At 39.4% G+C, this 21,618-nt stretch overlaps 1 protein-coding gene across 1 annotated transcript in view; it reads left to right on the top strand.

The window, feature by feature from the left end:
• The window catches only part of LOC128699688 (collagen alpha-1(XVII) chain), a 129,849-nt gene that overhangs the window by 60,169 nt on the left and 48,062 nt on the right, over positions 1-21,618 (top strand). Inside the window, exons 7-9 of the mRNA XM_070099437.1 lie at positions 4,434-4,487; positions 16,036-16,066; positions 16,276-16,326. Of these exons, the coding sequence (XP_069955538.1) occupies positions 4,434-4,487; positions 16,036-16,066; positions 16,276-16,326 (136 nt within the window). The remainder of the gene's footprint in view (positions 1-4,433; positions 4,488-16,035; positions 16,067-16,275; positions 16,327-21,618) is intronic.

The following is a 21,618-nucleotide window of genomic DNA, read 5'->3' on the forward strand; positions in this document are numbered from 1 at the left end:
CTGGAAAATTCTGTAGGCCAGTCAACTGTGCTTAACGCTGCAGTGAAGTTACTTACTGATGCCTCATCATGGAGTCGAAATGAGATCTTACTATATTCCACTGGTTGCTGAGAAATATTTGTTAGGAGGAAGGTGGTTTAGTGGTCAGTAGTGTTGTCTGCGATTATCCCTGATTTAAGGGGATCTAGTATATTTGTCCACATATGGTCAATTATGGTTGCACTCATCTCAATTAGTCTTGTTGGTTTTGTTATAACTGGTATGAGTAGTGAATTGTTCATACTATTAATGAAATCGGATACATGTTGGTCATCTGTTAGGTCTCCTGCAAGTAGTAGGTGGTGCTTGTTCATTTGTTTGTTATCAGAATTTGTAGTTTCTTACTAAAATTTGGGATATTAGTATGTTGCATCTTGTATGTAGCACCAACTGTAATGGCAGCCTTAAGGTTATTAACAGACTTGTTGGCAAATATATATTCACTATATTCATCACTGAAGCATGTGCTGTTACAACATAATGGTTCATTTGAATAATAGATGGCAATACCTCCCCCCATTTGTTCTGGCTTGCAGTTGTGGACTGCTATGTATCCTGGTAGTGTGTAGATGTCTATTGTGTCTTGCATAAGCTAGGTTTAAGCAAGAATAATAGAGGTGAAGGTTGTCTTCAAGGAATCTAGGAGTGCCAGGAGATCATCAGAGTGCTGTAGTTAAAAACTGTAATATTTCTGGCATTGCTGAGGACAGTACTGGCTTGTGTTTTTGTGTAGTAAAGACAGTTGCTTTCAGTTGATTGTTAGTTGGTATTTAGAGTACAGTGGACCCCCGCATAACGATTACCTCCGAATGCGACCAATTATGTAAGTGTATTTATGTAAGTGCGTTTGTACGTGTATGTTTGGGGGTCTGAAATGGACTAATCTACTTCACAATATTCCTTATGGGAATAAATTCAGTCAGTACTGGCACCTGAACATACTTATGGAGTGAAAAAATATCGTTAACCGGGGGTCCACTGTATATAGAAACCATACCACGGGCGGGATTTGAACCCGCGGTCAGAGAGTCTCAAAACCCCAGACCATCACGTTAGCCACTGGACCAGCTAGCCACAATAAGATTCGTGGTATGGTTTGTTTGCAATCGTGTCATTACGATTTCGTGAGTCATAGAGTATATAGATTTAGATCTGGGTCGATGTAAGCATTCAGCATTTAGGTTAACAATAGCAAGGTGGGGCTATAGACAGTTAACTGGTAAATATTTAGATTATAATGAATTGTAGATGAATTATCAGTGGTAATAGTAATATCTGTAATAAGGGGATGATTGGACAAAGTTTGAGTTAATAAATAGTGTTCAAATAAAGCGTAAAAACTAAAAAAAAACTTTAATGCTAAAATAATAATGAAATATAATAAACTATTAAGACTAGATTATATGTCAATATAGCACCTAATTTAGACTTGTTATTGCATAAATTCTAATACTGTATAATCTTCTCGCAGTAGGCAGTAAAAAATATGCAAAGGAACTATGTATGCTCTTGGCAAATCCTAGGTACCTTACCCTCTTCCATACATCTATTAAATAAAAGCACCAACCATCCCCACCTGTTTTAACATTTCTGTCTTTATCCCATCACTCTCAGCCACTTTACCCCCTTTCATTCTACCCACATCATCACACACTTTCCCCACACTCACAACTGGCTCTTCCTCACTCCTACAAGATGTTATACCTCCCTGCCCAATGCACGAAATCAAAGCTTCCCTATCTTCATCAACATTTAACAGTTCCTAAAAATATTCCCTCCATATTCCCAATACCTCTATTTTAAACTGTTAAATCCTGCCATTCTTTCCCAACTTATTAATGTCACTCCTCAACTTTTTTTATTCTTAACAAAATTGTTGATAGCATTTCACCAACTCACTCATTTGCTCTCCTTTTATATTCATTCACCTCTCTCTCTTAACCTCTTTCTCTCTATATACTCCTCTCTCCTTGTATCACTTCTACTTCATAAAAACCTCTCATATGTTAACTTTTTCTCTCTTACATCATTCCACCGATCACTCTTCTTCCCTCCCACACCCACTTTCCTGTAACCACAAACTTCTGCTGAACACTCTAACACTACATTCTTAAACCTTACTCATAACTCTTCAACCTCAGTGCCCTAATTGCCTCCTCCTCTAGTTTATAAACCTTCGCCTCTCTCTTAAATACTGATACCATTCTCCTTGTATCCCATCTACTCCTGATCCACCGTGAGGCCTGGTCTCAGACCAAGCTACAGGGGTGTTGACCCCCAAAACCCTCTCCAGGTAAACCTCAGGTAAACCTTTTATTCTCACTGTAGCTGCAGTAAAAAGTGATTTATATATCTGTGTCCCCTCTATACACATGCACATCCTGAAGTCTACCTAACAGTCTTTTTTCTACCAATACATAGTCCAACAAACCACTGTCATTATGCCCTATATCTTATCTTGTATACTTATCCTTCTTTTCTTAAAATATGTATTACCAATTACCAAACCCCTTCCTATACAAAGTTCAATCAAAGGCCCCATTACCATTTACACCTGGCACCCCAAACTTACCTACCACATCCTCTATAACTGCTTCTCCCATTTTAGCATTCAGGTCCCCTACCATGATTACTCTCTCACTTAGTACCCAACTTCCTACACACTCGCTTAACATCTCCCCAAATCTCTCTCTCTCTACACTTCTCTCTTCTCAAGGTGCATAAACACTTAAATACGGATGGTTCCTGTTTATACTGCAGGTTAGCTTCTGGGCTACTGCTGTAAAGCAAAAAATTCCTATATAGTGAAACATAACCTTTTTCTTCACTTTCAAATGCTTATAAAAGCCTGATAACATGTTTAAACTATCATATATTGAGCATTAAAGCTAGTCCCAAAAAGTGCATATAAAAGTCTGAAAACATATTTACACTATCATATACTAGGTGAGCAATAGAGCTAGACCAAGAAAATGCATATAGAGCACACACACATTACTTACCGTAAAATATTTTCATCCTTAGCTTATAGTGAGTGGTGAATATATTTAACCCGTAAACGGTCCAAGCAGATCTACGTTCACATGTGTAGTGCTACAAAAGTAGATCTAAGTTTTTTTACATATTTTCAAATATAACAAAAAAAAAGTAGATCAAAGTTTTTTTACACATTTTCAAATGTAGAAAAACAAAAAGAAGATCTACTTTTTTCACATACTTTCAAATGTTGAAAAAACGTATATATACTTTTGGACCGTTTATGGGTTAATGTAGCAAGCCTGAAAAAATGAAGAATGTCTATAATTAAAAACCATTGAATTAGTGAAACACTGTAAAGAGAAGTACAGTGGACCCCCGGTTAACGATATTTTTTCACTCCAGAAGTATGTTCAGGTGCCAGTACTGACCGAATTTGTTCCCATAAGGAATATTGTGAAGTAGATTAGTCCATTTCAGACCCCCAAACATACATGTACAAACGCACTTACATAAATACACTTACATAATTGGTCGCATTCGGAGGTAATCGTTATGCGGGGGTCCACTGTATTGTAAAGTGGAGCCTCCTGTACGCTCAGAACTCATGAAAAAGTAAAAATATTATTGGAAAGAAACCAGGTTACAGCTGGGCTTAGAACCCATTCCAAGTGAGTAGTAAAACTCCAGGTTAGTGTGTAAGCCACAGGACCAACTGTTTCTGTTGATTATATACACTAATAGTTTACATTAATCAGTATTTCAAGTATTAAAGTATTGTTGACTGGTGGTGTACAGGTGACCTGCAGCCTTAATGACCCTCTTGTAGTAGATAGACTTTAAACCCAATTAACCATCCAGCCAGTCTTAATGACCCCCATGTAGTAGATAAACTTTAAATCCCATTAACCACCCAACCAGTCATAATAACCCTTGTATAGTAGATAGATTTTGAACCTAATTAACCAACCAACCAGTCTTAATGACCCTCGTTTAGTATACTGTATAGACATTTAACCCCACTAACTAACGAACCAGTCTTAATAACCCTAATGTAGTAGATAGACTTTAAACCACATTAACCATCCAGCCAGTCTTAATGACCCTGGTGTAGTAGATAGACTTTAAACCCCATTAACTAACCAGCCAGTCTTAATGACCCTGGTGTAGTAGATAGACTTTAAACCCCATTAACTAACCAGCCAGTCTTAATGACCCTGGTGTAGTAGATAGACTTTAAACCCCATTAACTAACCAGCCAGTCTTAATGACCCTGGTGTAGTAGATAGACTTTAAACCCCATTAACTAACCAGCCTTAATGATGATCGTATAGTAGATAAACATACAATTCTACTACACCTGATGATAATAATAATAATAATAATAATAATAATAATAATAATACTTTTTTTAACAGGAGAAGACTGACCATGAATATGAGATTGTTGATGTACCTGCACGAGCCTTTAGTGTAAGTACTCTACCGTGTTAGTACTCTACCTTGTTAGTACTCTACCTTGTATGTGCTCTACCTTGTTAGTACTCTACCTTGTTAGTACTCTACCTTGTTAGTACTCTACCTTGTATGTGCTCTACCTTGTTAGTACTCTACCGTGTTAGTACTCTACCTTGTTAGTACTCTACTGTGTTAGTACTCTACCTTGTTAGTACTCTACTGTGTTAGTACTCTACCTTGTATGTGCTCTACCTTGTTAGTACTCTACTGTGTTAGTACTCTACCTTGTATGTGCTCTACCTTGTTAGTACTCTACTGTGTTAGTACTCTACCTTGTATGTGCTCTACCTTGTTAGTACTCTACCGTGTTAGTACTCTACCTTGTATGTGCTCTACCTTGTTAGTACTCTACCTTGTTAGTACTCTACCTTGTATGTGCTCTACCTTAGTACTCTACCGTGTTAGTACTCTACCTTGTTAGTGCTCTACCTTGTTAGTACTCTAACTTGTTAGTACTCTACCTTGTATGTGCTCTACCTTGTTAGTACTCTACCGCATTATTACTCTACCTTGTTAGTACTCTACCTTGTTAGTACTCTAACTTGTTAGTACTCTACCTTGTATGTGCTCTACCTTGTTAGTACTCTACCTTGTTAGTACTCTACCTTGTTAGTACTCTACCTTGTTAGTACTCTACCTTGTTAGTACTCTACCTTGTATGTGCTCTACCTTGTTAGTACTCTACCTTGTTAGTGCTCTACCTTGTTAGTACTCTACCTTGTTAGTACTCTACCTTGTATGTGCTCTACCTTGTATGTGCTCTACCTTGTTAGTACTCTACCTTGTTAGTACTCTACCTTGTTAGTGCTTTACCTTGTTAGTACTCTACCTTGTTAGTACTCTACTTTGTATGTGCTCTACCTTGTTAGTGGTCTACCTTGTTAGTACTCTACCTTGTTAGTACTCTACGTTGTTAGTACTCTACATTGTTAGTGCTCTACCTTGTTAGTACTCTACTTTGTATGTGCTCTACCTTGTTAGTGCTCTACATTGTTAGTACTCTACCTTGTTAGTACTCTACCTTGTTAGTAATCTACCTTGTTAGTAATCTACCTTGTTAGTACTCTTCCTTGTTAGTACTCTACTTTGTATGTGGTCTACCTTGTATGTGCTCTACCTTGTTAGTACTCTACTTTGTTAGTACTCTACCTTGTTAGCACTCTACCTTGTTAGCACTCTACCTTGTTAGTACTCTACCTTGTTAGTACTCTACCTTGTATGTAATCTACCTTGTTAGTACTCTACCTTGTTAGTACTCTACCTTGTATGTGCTCTACCTTGTTAGTACTCTACCTTGTTAGTACTCTACCTTGTATGTAATCTACCTTGTTAGTACTCTACCTTGTTAGTACTCTACATTGTATGTGCTCTACCCTGTTAGTACTCTACCTTGTTAGTACTCTACCTTGTATGTAATCTACCTTGTTAGTACTCTACCTTGTTAGTACTCTACATTGTATGTCCTCTACCTTGTTAGTACTCTACCTTGTATGTGCTCTACCTTGTTAGTACTCTACCTTGTTAGTACTCTTCCTTGTTAGTACTCTACCTTGTATGTGCTCTACCTTGTTAGTACTCTACCTTGTATGTGCTCTACCTTGTTAGTACTCTACCTTGTTAGTACTCTACCTTGTTAGTACTCTACTTTGTTAGTACTCTGCTTTGTTAGTACTCTACTTTGTTAGTACTCTAACTCGTATATGATCTACCTTGTTAGTACTCTACCTTGTTAGTGCTCTACCTTGTTAGTACTCTACCTTGTTAGTACTCTACCTTGTTAGTACTCTACCTTGTTAGTACTCTACCTTGTAAGTTCTCTACCTTGTTAGTACTCTACCCTGTTAGTACTCTACCTTGTTAGTACTCTACCCTGTTAGTACTCTATCTTGTTAGTACTCTACTTTGTTAGTGCTCTACCTTGTTACTACTCTACCTTGTTAGTACCCCACCTTGTTAGTACTCCACCTTGTTAGTACTCTACATTGTTAGTACTCTACCTTGTTAGTACTCCACCTTGTTGGTACTCTACCTTGTTAGTACTCCACCTTGTTGGTACTCTACCTTGTTAGTACTCTACTTTGTTACCGCTCTATCTTTTTAGTACTCTACCTTGTTAGTACTCTGCTTTGTTAGTACTCTACCTTGTTAGTACTCTTCCTTGTTAATACTCTACCTTGTTAGTATTCAGCTTTTTTAGTACTCTGCCTTGTTAGTATTCTGCAGTGTTAGTACTCTGCCTTGTTAATATTCTGCCTTGTTAGTTCTGCACCTTGTTAGTGCTGTACCTTGTTAATACTCTACTCTGTTAGTACTCTACTCTGTTAGTACTTTGCCTCGTTAATACTCTACCTTGTAGTGTTGGTATTGTAACTTGTAGTGTTAGTACTCTAACTTGTAGTGTTAGTACTCTAACTTGTAGTGTTAATACTCTACCTTGTAGTGTTAGTACTCTAACTTGTAGTGTTAGTACTCTGCCTTGTAGTGTTAGTACTGTAACTTGTAGTGTTAGTACTCTACCTTGTAGTGTTAGTACTGTAACTTGTAGTGTTAGTACTCTACCTTGTAGTGTTGGTACTGTAACTTGTAGTGTTAGTACTCTAACTTGTAGTGTTAGTACTCTAACTTGTAGTGTTAGTACTCTACCTTGTAGTGTTAGTACTGTAACTTGTAGTGTTAGTACTCTACCTTGTAGTGTTAGTACTGTAACTTGTAGTGTTAGTACTCTAACTTGTAGTGTTAGTACTCTGCCTTGTAGTGTTAGTACTCTAACTTGTAGTGTTAGTACTCTACCTTGTAGTGTTAGTACTGTAACTTGTAGTGTTAGTACTCTAACTTGTAGTGTTAGTACTCTACCTTGTAGTGTTAGTACTGTAACTTGTAGTGTTAGTACTCTAACTTATAGTGTTGGTACTCTACCTTGTAGTGTTAGTACTCTGCCTTGTGGTTTTAGTACTCTAGCTTGTAGTGTTAGTACTCTAACTTGTAGTGTTAGTACTCTAACTTGTAGTGTTAGTACTGTACCTTGTAGTGTTAGTACTCTAACTTGTAGTGTTAGTACTCTAACTTGTAGTGTTAGTACTCTACCTTGTGATTTTAGTACTCTACCTTTTGATTTTAGTACTCTACCTTGTGATTTTAGTACTCTACCTTGTGGTTTTAGTACTCTACCTTGTGATTTTAGTACTCTACCTTGTGGTTTTAGTACTCTACCTTGTGGTTTTAGTTCTCTACCTTTTGATTTTAGTACTCTACCTTGTAGTGTTAGTACTCTACCTTGTGATTTTAGTACTCTACCTTGTGGTTTTAGTACTCTACCTTGTAGTGTTAGTACTCTACCTTGTGGTTTTAGTACTCTACCTTGTGGTTTTAGTACTCTACCTTGTGATTTTAGTACTCTACCTTGTGGTTTTAGTACTCTACCTTGTGGTATTAGTACTCTACCTTTTGATTTTAGTACTCTACCTTGTAGTGTTAGTACTCTACCTTGTGGTTTGAGTACTCTACCTTGTGGTTTGAGTACTCTGCCTTGTGGTTTGAGTACTCTACCTTGTGGTTTTAGTACTCTACCTTGTGGTTTTAGTACTCTACCTTGTGATTTTAGTACTCTACCTTGTAGTGTTAGTACTCTACCTTGTGGTTTTAGTACTCTACCTTGTGATTTTAATACTCTACCTTGTACTTTTAGTACTCTACCTTGTGGTTTTAGTACTCTAACTTGTGATTTTAATACTCTACCTTGTGGTTTTAGTACTCTACCTTGTGGTTTTAGTACTCTACCTTGTGATTTTAATACTCTACCTTGTACTTTTAGTACTCTACCTTGTGGTTTTAGTACTCTACCTTGTGATTTTAATACTCTACCTTGTGGTTTTAGTACTCTACCTTGTGGTTTTAGTACTCTACCTTGTGGTTTTAGTACTCTACCTTGTGGTTTTAGTACTCTACCTTGTGATTTTAATACTCTACCTTGTAGTGTTAGTACTCTACCTTGTGGTATTAGTACTCTACCTTGTGGTTTTAGTACTCTACCTTGTGGTTTTAGTACTCTACCTTGTGGTTTTAGTACTCTACCTTGTGGTTTTAGTACTCTACCTTGTGATTTTAATACTCTACCTTGTGGTTTTAGTACTCTACCTTGTGGTTTTAGTACGCTACCTTGTGGTTTTAGTACTCTACCTTGTAGTGTTAGTACTCTACCTTGTGGTTTTACTACTCTACCTTGTGGTTTTAGTACTCTACCTTGTGGTTTTAGTACTCTACCTTGTGGTTTTAGTACTCTACCTTGTAGTGTTAGTACTCTACCTTGTGGTTTTAGTACTCTACCTTGTGGTTTTAGTACTCTACCTTGTAGTGTTAGTACTCTACCTTGTGGTTTTAGTACTCTACCTTATGGTTTTAGTACTCTACCTTGTGGTTTTAGTACTCTACCTTGTGGTTTTAGTACTCTACCTTGTAGTGTTAGTACTCTACCTTGTGGTTTTAGTACTCTACCTTGTGGTTTTAGTGCTCTACCTTGTGGTTTTAGTACTCTACCTTGTAGTGTTAGTACTCTACCTTGTAGTGTTAGTACTCTACCTTGTGGTTTTAGTACTCTACCTTGTAGTGTTAGTACTCTACCTTGTGGTTTTAGTACTCTACCTTGTGGTTTTAGTACTCTACCTTGTGGTTTTAGTACTCTACCTTGTAGTGTTAGTACTCTACCTTGTGGTTTTAGTACTCTACCTTGTGGTTTTAGTACTCTACCTTGTAGTGTTAGTACTCTACCTTGTGGTTTTAGTACTCTACCTTGTAGTGTTAGTACTCTACCTTGTGGTTTTAGTACTCAACCTTGTGGTTTTAGTGCTCTACCTTGTGGTTTTAGTACTCTACCTTGTGGTTTTAGTACTCTACCTTGTAGTGTTAGTACTCTACCTTGTGGTTTTAGTACTCTACCTTGTGGTTTTAGTACTCTACCTTGTGGTTTTAGTACTCTACCTTGTGGTTTTAGTACTCTACCTTGTGGTTTTAGTACTCTACCTTGTAGTGTTAGTACTCTACCTTGTGGTTTTAGTACTCTACCTTGTGGTTTTAGTGCTCTACCTTGTGGTTTTAGTACTCTACCTTGTAGTGTTAGTACTCTACCTTGTAGTGTTAGTACTCTGCCTTGTGGTTTTAGTACTCTACCTTGTAGTGTTAGTACTCTACCTTGTGGTTTTAGTACTCTACCTTGTGGTTTTAGTACTCTACCTTGTAGTGTTAGTACTCTACCTTGTGGTTTTAGTACTCTACCTTGTGGTTTTACTCTACTCTATCTTGTGGTTTTAGTACTCTACCTTGTAGTGTTAGTACTCTACCTTGTGGTTTTAGTACTCTACCTTGTGGTTTTAGTGCTCTACCTTGTGGTTTTAGTACTCTACCTTGTGGTTTTAATACTCTACCTTGTAGTGTTAGTACTCTACCTTGTGGTTTTAGTACTCTACCTTGTGGTTTTAGTACTCTACCTTGTGGTTTTAGTACTCTACCTTGTAGTGTTAGTACTCTACCTTGTGGTTTTAGTACTCTACCTTGTGGTTTTAGTACTCTACCTTGTGGTTTTAGTACTCTACCTTGTGGTTTTAGTACTCTACCTTGTAGTGTTAGTACTCTACCTTGTGGTTTTAGTACTCTACCTTGTGGTTTTAGTACTCTACCTTGTAGTGTTAGTACTCTACCTTGTGGTTTTAGTACTCTACCTTGTGGTTTTAGTGCTTACCTTGTGGTTTTAGTACTCTACCTTGTTTTAGTACTCTACCTTGTGGTTTTAGTACTCTACCTTGTGGTTTTAGTACTCTACCTTGTGGTTTTAGTACTCTACCTTGTAGTGTTAGTACTCTACCTTGTGGTTTTAGTACTCTACCTTGTGGTTTTAGTACTCTACCTTGTGGTTTTAGTACTCTACCTTGTGGTTTTAGTACTCTACCTTGTAGTGTTAGTACTCTACCTTGTGGTTTTAGTACTCTACCTTGTAGTGTTAGTACTCTACCTTGTGGTTTTAGTACTCTACCTTGTGGTTTTAGTACTCTACCTTGTGGTTTTAGTACTCTACCTTGTGGTTTTAGTACTCTACCTTGTAGTGTTAGTACTCTACCTTGTCTTTTTAGTACTCTACCTTGTGGTTTTAGTACTCTACCTTGTGGTTTTAGTACCTTGTGGTTTTAGTACTCTACCTTTTAGTGTTAGTACTCTACCTTGTGGTTTTAGTACTCTACCTTGTGGTTTTAGTACTCTACCTTGTGGTTTTAGTACTCTACCTTGTGGTTTTAGTACTCTCTAGTACTCTACCTTGTGGTTTTAGTACTCTACCTTGTGGTTTTAGTACTCTACCTTGTGGTTTTAGTACTCTACCTTGTGGTTTTAGTACTCTACCTTGTGGTTTTAGTACTCTTGTGGTTTTAGTGTACTCTACCTTGTGGTTTTAGTACTCTACCTTGTGGTTTTAGTACTCTACCTTGTGGTTTTAGTACTCTACCTTGTGGTTTTAGTACTCTACCTTGTGGTTTTAGTACTCTACCTTGTGGTTTTAGTACTCTACCTTGTGGTTTTAGTACTCTACCTTGTAGTGTTAGTACTCTACCTTGTGGTTTTAGTACTCTACCTTGTGGTTTTAGTACTCTACCTTGTGGTTTTAGTACTCTACCTTGTGGTTTTAGTACTCTACCTTGTAGTGTTAGTACTCTACCTTGTGGTTTTAGTACTCTACCTTGTGGTTTTAGTGCTCTACCTTGTAGTGTTAGTACTCTACCTTGTGGTTTTAGTACTCTACCTTGTGGTTTTAGTGCTCTACCTTGTAGTGTTAGTACTCTACCTTGTGGTTTTAGTACTCTACCTTGTAGTGTTAGTACTCTACCTTGTGGTTTTAGTACTCTACCTTGTGGTTTTAGTACTCTACCTTGTGGTTTTACTACTCTACCTTGTGGTTTTAGTACTCTACCTTGTGGTTTTAGTACTCTACCTTGTAGTGTTAGTACTCTACCTTGTGGTTTTAGTACTCTACCTTGTGGTTTTAGTACTCTACCTTGTGGTTTTAGTACTCTACCTTGTGGTTTTAGTACTCTACCTTGTAGTGTTAGTACTCTACCTTGTGGTTTTAGTACTCTACCTTGTGGTTTTAGTGCTCTACCTTGTAGTGTTAGTACTCTACCTTGTGGTTTTAGTACTCTACCTTGTGGTTTTAGTGCTCTACCTTGTAGTGTTAGTACTCTACCTTGTGGTTTTAGTGCTCTACCTTGTAGTGTTAGTACTCTACCTTGTGGTTTTAGTGCTCTACCTTGTGGTTTTAGTACTCTACCTTGTAGTGTTAGTACTCTACCTTGTGGTTTTAGTACTCTACCTTGTGGTTTTAGTACTCTACCTTGTGGTTTTAGTACTCTACCTTGTGGTTTTAGTACTCTACCTTGTGGTTTTAGTGCTCTACCTTGTGGTTTTAGTACTCTACCTTGTGGTTTTAGTACTCTACCTTGTGGTTTTAGTACTCTACCTTGTGGTTTTAGTACTCTACCTTGTGGTTTTAGTGCTCTACCTTGTGGTTTTAGTACTCTACCTTGTGGTTTTAGTACTCTACCTTGTGGTTTTAGTACTCTACCTTGTGGTTTTAGTACTCTACCTTGTGGTTTTAGTACTCTACCTTGTGGTTTTAGTACTCTACCTTGTGGTTTTAGTACTCTACCTTGTGGTTTTAGTACTCTACCTTGTGGTTTTAGTGCTCTACCTTGTGGTTTTAGTACTCTACCTTGTGGTTTTAGTACTCTACCTTGTGGTTTTAGTACTCTACCTTGTTGTTTTAGTACTCTACCTTGTGGTTTTAGTACTCTACCTTGTGGTTTTAGTACTCTACCTTGTGGTTTTAGTACTCTACCTTGTAGTGTTAGTACTCTACCTTGTGGTTTTAGTACTCTACCTTGTGGTTTTAGTACTCTACCTTGTGGTTTTAGTACTCTACCTTGTGGTTTTAGTACTCTACCTTGTAGTGTTAGTACTCTACCTTGTGGTTTTAGTACTCTACCTTGTGGTTTTAGTACTCTACCTTGTGGTTTTAGTACTCTACCTTGTGGTTTTAGTACTCTACCTTGTAGTGTTAGTACTCTACCTTGTGGTTTTAGTACTCTACCTTGTGGTTTTAGTGCTCTACCTTGTAGTGTTAGTACTCTACCTTGTGGTTTTAGTACTCTACCTTGTGGTTTTAGTACTCTACCTTGTGGTTTTAGTACTCTACCTTGTAGTTTTAGTACTCTACCTTGTGGTTTTAGTACTCTACCTTGTGGTTTTAGTACTCTACCTTGTGGTTTTAGTACTCTACCTTGTAGTGTTAGTACTCTACCTTGTGGTTTTAGTACTCTACCTTGTAGTGTTAGTACTCTACCTTGTGGTTTTAGTACTCTACCTTGTAGTGTTAGTACTCTACCTTGTGGTTTTAGTACTCTACCTTGTGGTTTTAGTACTCTACCTTGTAGTGTTAGTACTCTACCTTGTGGTTTTAGTACTCTACCTTGTGGTTTTAGTGCTCTACCTTGTAGTGTTAGTACTCTACCTTGTGGTTTTAGTGCTCTACCTTGTAGTGTTAGTACTCTACCTTGTGGTTTTAGTACTCTACCTTGTGGTTTTAGTACTCTACCTTGTGGTTTTAGTACTCTACCTTGTGGTTTTAGTACTCTACCTTGTGGTTTTAGTACTCTACCTTGTGGTTTTAGTACTCTACCTTGTGGTTTTAGTACTCTACCTTGTGGTTTTAGTACTCTACCTTGTGGTTTTAGTACTCTACCTTGTGGTTTTAGTACTCTACCTTGTGGTTTTAGTACTCTACCTTGTGGTTTTAGTACTCTACCTTGTGGTTTTAGTACTCTACCTTGTGGTTTTAGTACTCTACCTTGTGGTTTTAGTACTCTACCTTGTGGTTTTAGTACTCTACCTTGTGGTTTTAGTACTCTACCTTGTGGTTTTAGTACTCTACCTTGTGGTTTTAGTACTCTACCTTGTGGTTTTAGTACTCTACCTTGTGGTTTTAGTACTCTACCTTGTGGTTTTAGTACTCTACCTTGTGGTTTTAGTACTCTACCTTGTAGTGTTAGTACTCTACCTTGTGGTTTTAGTACTCTACCTTGTGGTTTTAGTACTCTACCTTGTGGTTTTAGTACTCTACCTTGTGGTTTTAGTACTCTACCTTGTGGTTTTAGTACTCTACCTTGTGGTTTTAGTACTCTACCTTGTAGTGTTAGTACTCTACCTTGTTGTTTTAGTACTCTAACTTGTGGTTTTAGTACTCTACCTTGTGGTTTTAGTACTCTACCTTGTGGTTTTAGTACTCTACCTTGTGGTTTTAGTACTCTACCTTGTGGTTTTAGTACTCTACCTTGTAGTGTTAGTACTCTACCTTGTGGTTTTAGTACTCTACCTTGTGGTTTTAGTATTCTTCCTTGTAGTGTTAGTACTCTACCTTGTGGTTTTAGTACTCTACCTTGTGGTTTTAGTGCTCTACCTTGTAGTGTTAGTACTCTACCTTGTGGTTTTAGTACTCTACCTTGTGGTTTTAGTACTCTACCTTGTGGTTTTAGTACTCTACCTTGTAGTGTTAGTACTCTACCTTGTGGTTTTAGTACTCTACCTTGTGGTTTTAGTACTCTTCCTTGTAGTGTTAGTACTCTACCTTGTGGTTTTAGTACTCTACCTTGTGGTTTTAGTGCTCTACCTTGTAGTGTTAGTACTCTACCTTGTGGTTTTAGTACTCTACCTTGTGGTTTTAGTATTCTACCTTGTGGTTTTTAGTACTCTACCTTGTAGTGTTAGTACTCTACCTTGTGGTTTTAGTACTCTACCTTGTGGTTTTAGTACTCTACCTTGTGGTTTTAGTACTCTACCTTGTGGTTTTAGTACTCTACCTTGTGGTTTTAGTACTCTACCTTGTGGTTTTAGTACTCTACCTTGTGGTTTTAGTACTCTACCTTGTAGTGTTAGTACTCTACCTTGTAGTGTTAGTACTCTACCTTGTGGTTTTAGTACTCTACCTTGTAGTGTTAGTACTCTACCTTGTGGTTTTAGTACTCTACCTTGTGGTTTTAGTACTCTACCTTGTGGTTTTAGTACTCTACCTTGTGGTTTTAGTACTCTACCTTGTAGTGTTAGTACTCTACCTTGTAGTGTTAGTACTCTACCTTGTGGTTTTAGTACTCTACCTTGTGGTTTTAGTACTCTACCTTGTGGTTTTAGTACTCTACCTTGTAGTGTTAGTACTCTACCTTGTGGTTTTAGTACTCTACCTTGTGGTTTTAGTACTCTACCTTGTGGTTTTAGTACTCTACCTTGTGGTTTTAGTACTCTACCTTGTGGTTTTAGTACTCTACCTTGTGGTTTTAGTACTCTACCTTGTGGTTTTAGTACTCTACCTTGTGGTTTTAGTACTCTACCTTGTGGTTTTAGTACTCTACCTTGTGGTTTTAGTACTCTAACTTGTAGTGTTAGTACTCTACCTTGTTACCTTGTAGTGTTAGTACTCTACCTTGTGGTGTTAGTACTCTACCTTTTGATTTTAGTACTCTACCTTGTTATTTTAGTACTCTACCTTGTGGTTTTAGTACTCTACCTTGTGGTTTTAGTACTCTACCTTGTAGTGTTAGTACTCTACCTTGTATTTTTATTACTCTACCTTGTGGTTTTAGTACTCTACCTTGTGGTTTTAGTACTCTACCTTGTGGTTTTAGTACTCTACCTTGTAGTGTTAGTACTCTACCTTGTGGTTTTAGTACTCTACCTTGTGGTTTTAGTACTCTACCTTGTGGTTTTAGTACTCTACCTTGTGGTTTTAGTACTCTACCTTGTGGTTTTAGTACTCTACCTTGTGGTTTTAGTACTCTACCTTGTAGTTTTAGTACTCTACCTTGTAGTGTTAGTACTCTACCTTGTGGTTTTAGTACTCTACCTTGTGGTTTTAGTACTCTACCTTGTGGTTTTAGTACTCTACCTTGTGGTTTTAGTACTCTACCTTGTGGTTTTAGTACTCTACCTTGTGGTTTTAGTACTCTACCTTGTGGTTTTAGTACTCTACCTTGTGGTTTTAGTACTCTACCTTGTGGTTTTAGTACTCTACCTTGTAGTGTTAGTACTCTACCTTGTAGTGTTAGTACTCTACCTTGTAGTGTTAGTACTCTACCTTGTGGTTTTAGTACTCTACCTTGTGGTTTTAGTACTCTACCTTGTGGTTTTAGTACTCTACCTTGTGGTTTTAGTACTCTACCTTGTGGTTTTAGTACTCTACCTTGTGGTTTTAGTACTCTACCTTGTGGTTTTAGTACTCTACCTTGTGGTTTTAGTACTCTACCTTGTAGTGTTAGTACTCTACCTTGTAGTGTTAGTACTCTACCTTAGTTCATTTAATAACAGTGATAATGATATTAAAATAATAACAGTCATAATCAGTAATAATAATAATAATGATAACATTAATAATAATAATAATAATAATATTAATAATTTTAATAATAATAATTTTTTTCAGACCACTGAAAGTACTCAGAGTTCTTCTCCAGGTAAGACACTTAACTAAGTTACTGAACTCTCTAAGTTACTTACTTAATTCTCTAAGTTACTCACTGAGTATTCTAAGTTACTCAGTAAACTTTCTGATTTACTGTCGGATAAAACAATTAGACTTGTGTGGTAGACTATTAGAAGTAGATAGTAGGGTTTCAGCCCTACCTGATGGATCATTATGTGTAATGTCGTGATCTTGTTTCAGGTTTATCATCGCCAGAGCAGACACCACCGGCCCTGCCACCTAGGAACCAGGGTGAGTGTTGACCAGTCTGTGGCTGTGTGGCACTGTCTAGACCAGTCTGTGGCTGTGTGGTACTGTCTAGACCAGTCTGTGGCTGTGTGGTGCTGTCTAGACCAGTCTGTGGCTGTGTGGCACTGTCTAGACCAGTCTGTGGCTGTGTGGTACTGTCTAGACCAGTCTGTTGCTGTGTGGTACTGTCTAGACCAGTCTGTGGCTGTGTGGTACTGTCTAGACCAGTCTGTGGCTGTGTGGTACTGTCTAGACAAGTCTGTGACTGATACTGTGTAGACCAGTCTATGACTGATATTGTGTAGACCTGTCTAAGACAGGTATACTCATGGGTATTCCCAGAGATACGCTCAATAGCATATCTTAAGTATATTTCATCAGTGTGAGAACGATAGTAAAAGGGAGGGAGGAATATACTGCTTGTATACTGCTCCATGCAGGTATTATACCAACAGGTTATGATACACTGCCTACCTGCCTGGTCTGTACTGCCATACCTGGCCTTGAGGCTGTGTGTGTGATGCTTAATGCACTGATCACCCTCAGGGTGTGTGTACTCACGCATTTGTACTCACCTATTTGTTGTTGCAGGGGTTGATGTCACAGCTCTTGGCCCCGCCTGTTCGCTGGTTGCTACTAGGTCCAATCCCTTCCTTATTGTACCTCATCTTGTATGAATCCTGCCTCCACTGGTGTTGAATACTCCATTATGGGCCTGATGTGCACAGTGTTCGATGTCGTGAATGACACCTTACTAGATATTGAACTGCTATTCTTAGGTTTGCCAGGCACCCATATGCTGCAGCAGTTATTTGGTTGATGTGTGCCTCAGGAGATGTGCTCATCATGATGCTTACCCCAAGATCCTTTTCCTTGAGTGAGGTTTGAAGGCTTTGGCCCTCTAGTCTGTACTCTGTCTGCAGTCTTTTTTGACCTTCCCTGATCTTCATGACGTTGCACTTGGTGGGGTTAAACTTCAGGAGCCAGTTGTTGGACGAAACTTGTAACCTGTTCAGATCAACTTGTAATCTTAGCTGATCATTGCCCACTTGTATTCTACTCATTAGTTTCACTTCGTCTGCAAATGGGGACACCTCTGAATCTGTCACCTCTGTCATGTCATTCACATATACAAGAAACAGTGCTGGACCTAGGAATGACCCTTGTGGAACCCCACTCGAAACATACACCCACTCTGACATCTGGTCACAAACCAACACTCATTGTTTCCTACCTTCCTGTCATGCATTCCCTGATTCATTGCAGTGCTTTCCAGACTATTCCTGCCTGCTCCTCTAGCTTTTGAACCAGTCTCTTGTGTTGTATCGAAAACCTTCTTACTGCCTATTACAACCCAGGAGTCCAAATGGCCTGTTATCCTGGGTGTAATGGGAGCAAAATAAACACAGCAGAAAGTTTTGACTTATATTATCCTTCACCAATTTAGAACAGCAATATGTACACTATGTACAGTGATAAGTATAGTGCACTCCACGGTAAGCAAGGCAGAATAGAAGCCACAAGATTGCAGACCATTCTTCAACCAGCGCTAGAATGGGAATGACAAGGGCAGACAGGAGAGTGGTACCCACATAACCTCTGCGATTGCCAAAACCATCTTCTTATTGGCTGGAACCTGGTCACTAGTTGAACGACGGGGCCCCATCATCAACTCTTAGTTCCCTGGTTCGCTGGTTGAGGGAGATAGCCTGTAAATGAGGGTGTGTATATGTGCCAAATAAAGGTTACGTACTCTTTGCATGCCACACTGCCCAAGAAGATGCAGTTACCCATCCCTCTCCCCTTTCTTACTTCTGTTACCTTGTTGTAGGACTCCTGTAGGTCTGTGACACAAGATAACCTATCCCTGAAGCTGCACTAGTTGTCCTGTATAAGTCCATCATTTTCTTGGTGCTCCACCACTCTTCTCCTGATAATCTTCTCCATGACTTTACATACTATACATGTCAGTGACACTGCTCTGTAGTTTAATGCTGCATGTCTGTCTCCTTAAAAACTGGGACTACATTTGCTGTCTTCCACACTTCATACAGTTGCACAGAGTGCCTCTGCTTCCTCTCTCTCAGGACCCACAGTGAGATGTTGTATGGGCCCACCACTTTCAAGGCATCTAGTTCACCTAGTAGTTTCTTCACCTTCTTTGTTGTGTGCAGTGGGTCCAGCACTTGCTGGTGCACCCTACTGCCTTGGTTTGCTGGAAGACTTTCTGTCTCCACTGTGAATACCTCTTTAAATCTTGTGCTCAGTTCTTCAAATATTTCATGGTCACTCCTTGTGATCTCTCCTCCTTCCTTCCTCAGCCTGATTACCTGGTCCTTGACTGTTTTCCTTCTGATACGACTGTATAACAACTTTGGGTCATATTTAGTTTTTGATGTCGTGTCATTCACGTATTGCCGCTAGGCCTCTCCTTATTCATGCATATTCATTTCTGGCTCTTCAACTCAACTGTTTATTTTCCTGAGCCCTTTGCCTTCTATACTCTTTCCATGTTCTAGCATTTTTGGTTTTGGCTTCTCCACACCTCTGCATAAACCATGGGCTCACTCTGATCTTCCCATTGTTTGTGTTGCTCTTTGGTACGACCTTCTCTGCCTCCCTGCTCTTTGTGATCACTTGTTTCATCATTTCATTTACTCTCTTTGCCTCTTGTTCTTTTCACCACTGCATCTCATGTGTAGTTCCTTTTTTTTAATTTGGCTTCTTCCCTCCTCTAGCTACTTCCCTCTCCACTGTTAACCCTCTTCTGTATTCGAAACTCAGGACCACATGATCACCAGCATCAAGGGACCTTTCATGTGTAATATCCTCTATGTCTGAAGTGTTCCTAGTGAATATGAGGTCCAGCCTTGCTGGTTCATCCTCTCCTCTCTTGCTGTGGTTATGTCCCTAGCATCTTGGTGCATGAAGTTTTCTACCATTTCCTCCTGCATCTTAGTCCTCCACATTTCTGGTCTCCCATGTGACTCCAAGTTTTTCTAATCAATCTCCTTGTAGTTGAAATTCCCCATGATGACTAACTATGCCTTGTCCATGTGGGCCTTACTAGCCACCTCAGCTAGTGTGTCCACCTTATCTCTGTTGCTCTTACCATATTCTTGTTTTGGTCTCTTGCTGTTTAGTGACGGGTTGTACATCACTGCTGTCATCACTTTTGCTCTGCTGGTCTGAAGTGTTCCTAGTATGTAGTCATCTGATTCCCCTCTGTCCAGTCCTCTCATCTCAAAACTTAACTGTTGTTTGTTGAGCAGTGCAAGTCCTTCATCCCTTCTGTTCTCTGCCTTTCTTAATGATCTGATATTCAGTAGGAAAGATCATGTTTGTTATCCCCATGAGTTTTGTTTCGGTGAGTGCTATGATGCCTGGGGATGCCTCAGTGATTTGTTTTTGCCACTCCTCACTCTTATTTGTTATTCCATCTGCGTTGGTGTACCATACCTTCAGCTTCCTTCCCAGTACTGTATTTTGGGAGGTGGGAGCAGTTGGTGTGGGCTGGGGTGTGGAAGGCAGAGTTGCATATAAGCTGCTGTGATGGTGATATTAGTGCTGGGGGGGGGACTGTGCATGTGGAGTGTGGTTTGTTTCTGGTTATTGTGTTTGGTTGGTGTGGTGGTAGGGGTTGAGAAGTCTTTGGGTGGTTGTGTCTGGTGTTTCCCCTGAAGCTGTACTTGCTTGTCTGTCAGTACCTGCCCTGTCTCTCCTTCCTGCCATTGGCATTTTCTTACCCTGTCAGTTGATCCCATTCTTTTTGTGTTCTGTCCTGGTCAAGGTACACTTTCTGGTATTTTGGGGAGTTCTTTAACAGTGGAGTCTGCTGCAGGATCTTGTTTCATAACATTTCTGTCTTAAATGTTAATTTGACAGGGTGATTTTTTCCTCGAATGGCACCACCCCCAAGTCTCTGAAAATTAGTTAGTTGGGTCATGTCCTTTCTTGTTATTGTGATTATGCTCTCAATCTCTTTTTCCTCCCCCTGTCTTCTTTCATTGTAGGTCCTCCTTTCAGCCTCTTGAAGCCCATGAATAATTAGTGACTTCTCCCTCTCCTCTTCCCATTTCTTTTCCCTCCATATCTCTGGATCTGATTTAAGCATCTCCTTAGTTGCCTCAGCAACTATACCTCATAACTACCACTTCTTGCTTTCTTCAGATATCTTCTCCACAATTGTATTGCAAAACTCATTTAGCCTTTTATTCCCATTCTTGTTCCATTGTGTGCTGGAGCCTTTCTGGCTATGTTTCCTTCTCAGTTCCCTTGCCTTGTTCTATGTCCTACCTGTTGAGATACCATTTTTTATTAATCCTGTTAGGCTGCATTAGCTTCCACATTCCATAAACTGTGTGTTTACCAGGTATCAAAAGCACTTGTCAATAGACACTTGGCCTGTTGTGAGAATTTTGTGTGTGCTCACCTAATTGTGGTTGCAGGGGTCGATTCAGAGCTCCTGGCCCTGTCTACTGTGTGCGTGTACTCATCTATATGTGGTTCCAGGGGTCAAGTCACTGCTCCTGGCCCCACCTTTTCACTGGTCATTACTCAGTTCACTCTCTCCCTCCTCTAAGAGCCTTGTTGTACCTCTTCTTAAAGCTATGCATTGATCCTGCATCCATTAAATTGCTCTGTAGATTGTTCCACTTCCTGACTAATGCTGAAGAAATATTTCCTAACATCCCTGTGACTCATCTGAGTCTTCAGCTTCCAATTGTAACCCCTTCCTCTTGGGTCCCATCTCTGGAATATCTTGTCACTGTCCACCTCTCAGTATTTTATGTTATCAAGACCGCCCGTCCTCCAGTGTCGTCAAGTCGAGTTCCCTTAACCTCTCCTCATAGGACATGCCCCTTAGCTCTGGGATTAGTCTTGTTGCAAACCTTTGCTCTTTCTCTAGTTTCCTGATGTCCTTGGCCAGGTGTGAGTTCCAAATGGGAAGTACATACTCCAATATGGGCCTGACATATACTGTGTACAGGGTCCAGAACAACTCCTTACTGAGATGTCGGAATGCTGTTTTTTTAGTTTGCTAGTCACCCATATGCTGCAGCAGTTGTTTGGTTGATGTGCGCCTTGGGAGATGTGCTTGGTTTTATACACACTCCAAGATCATTTTCCTTGAGCGAGGTTTGTAGTTTTTGGCCCCTTAGACTGTATTTTGTCTGCAGTCTTCTTTGCCCTTCCCTGATCTTCTTAACTTTGCACTTGGTGGGGTTGAACTCCAGGAACCAGTTGCTGGACCATCCCTGCAGCCTGTCCAGATCCCTCTGTAGTCCTGCCTTG

Source organism: Cherax quadricarinatus, chromosome 67 (genome assembly GCF_038502225.1).
Source record: "Cherax quadricarinatus isolate ZL_2023a chromosome 67, ASM3850222v1, whole genome shotgun sequence".
NCBI classification, from domain to species: domain Eukaryota; kingdom Metazoa; phylum Arthropoda; class Malacostraca; order Decapoda; family Parastacidae; genus Cherax; species Cherax quadricarinatus.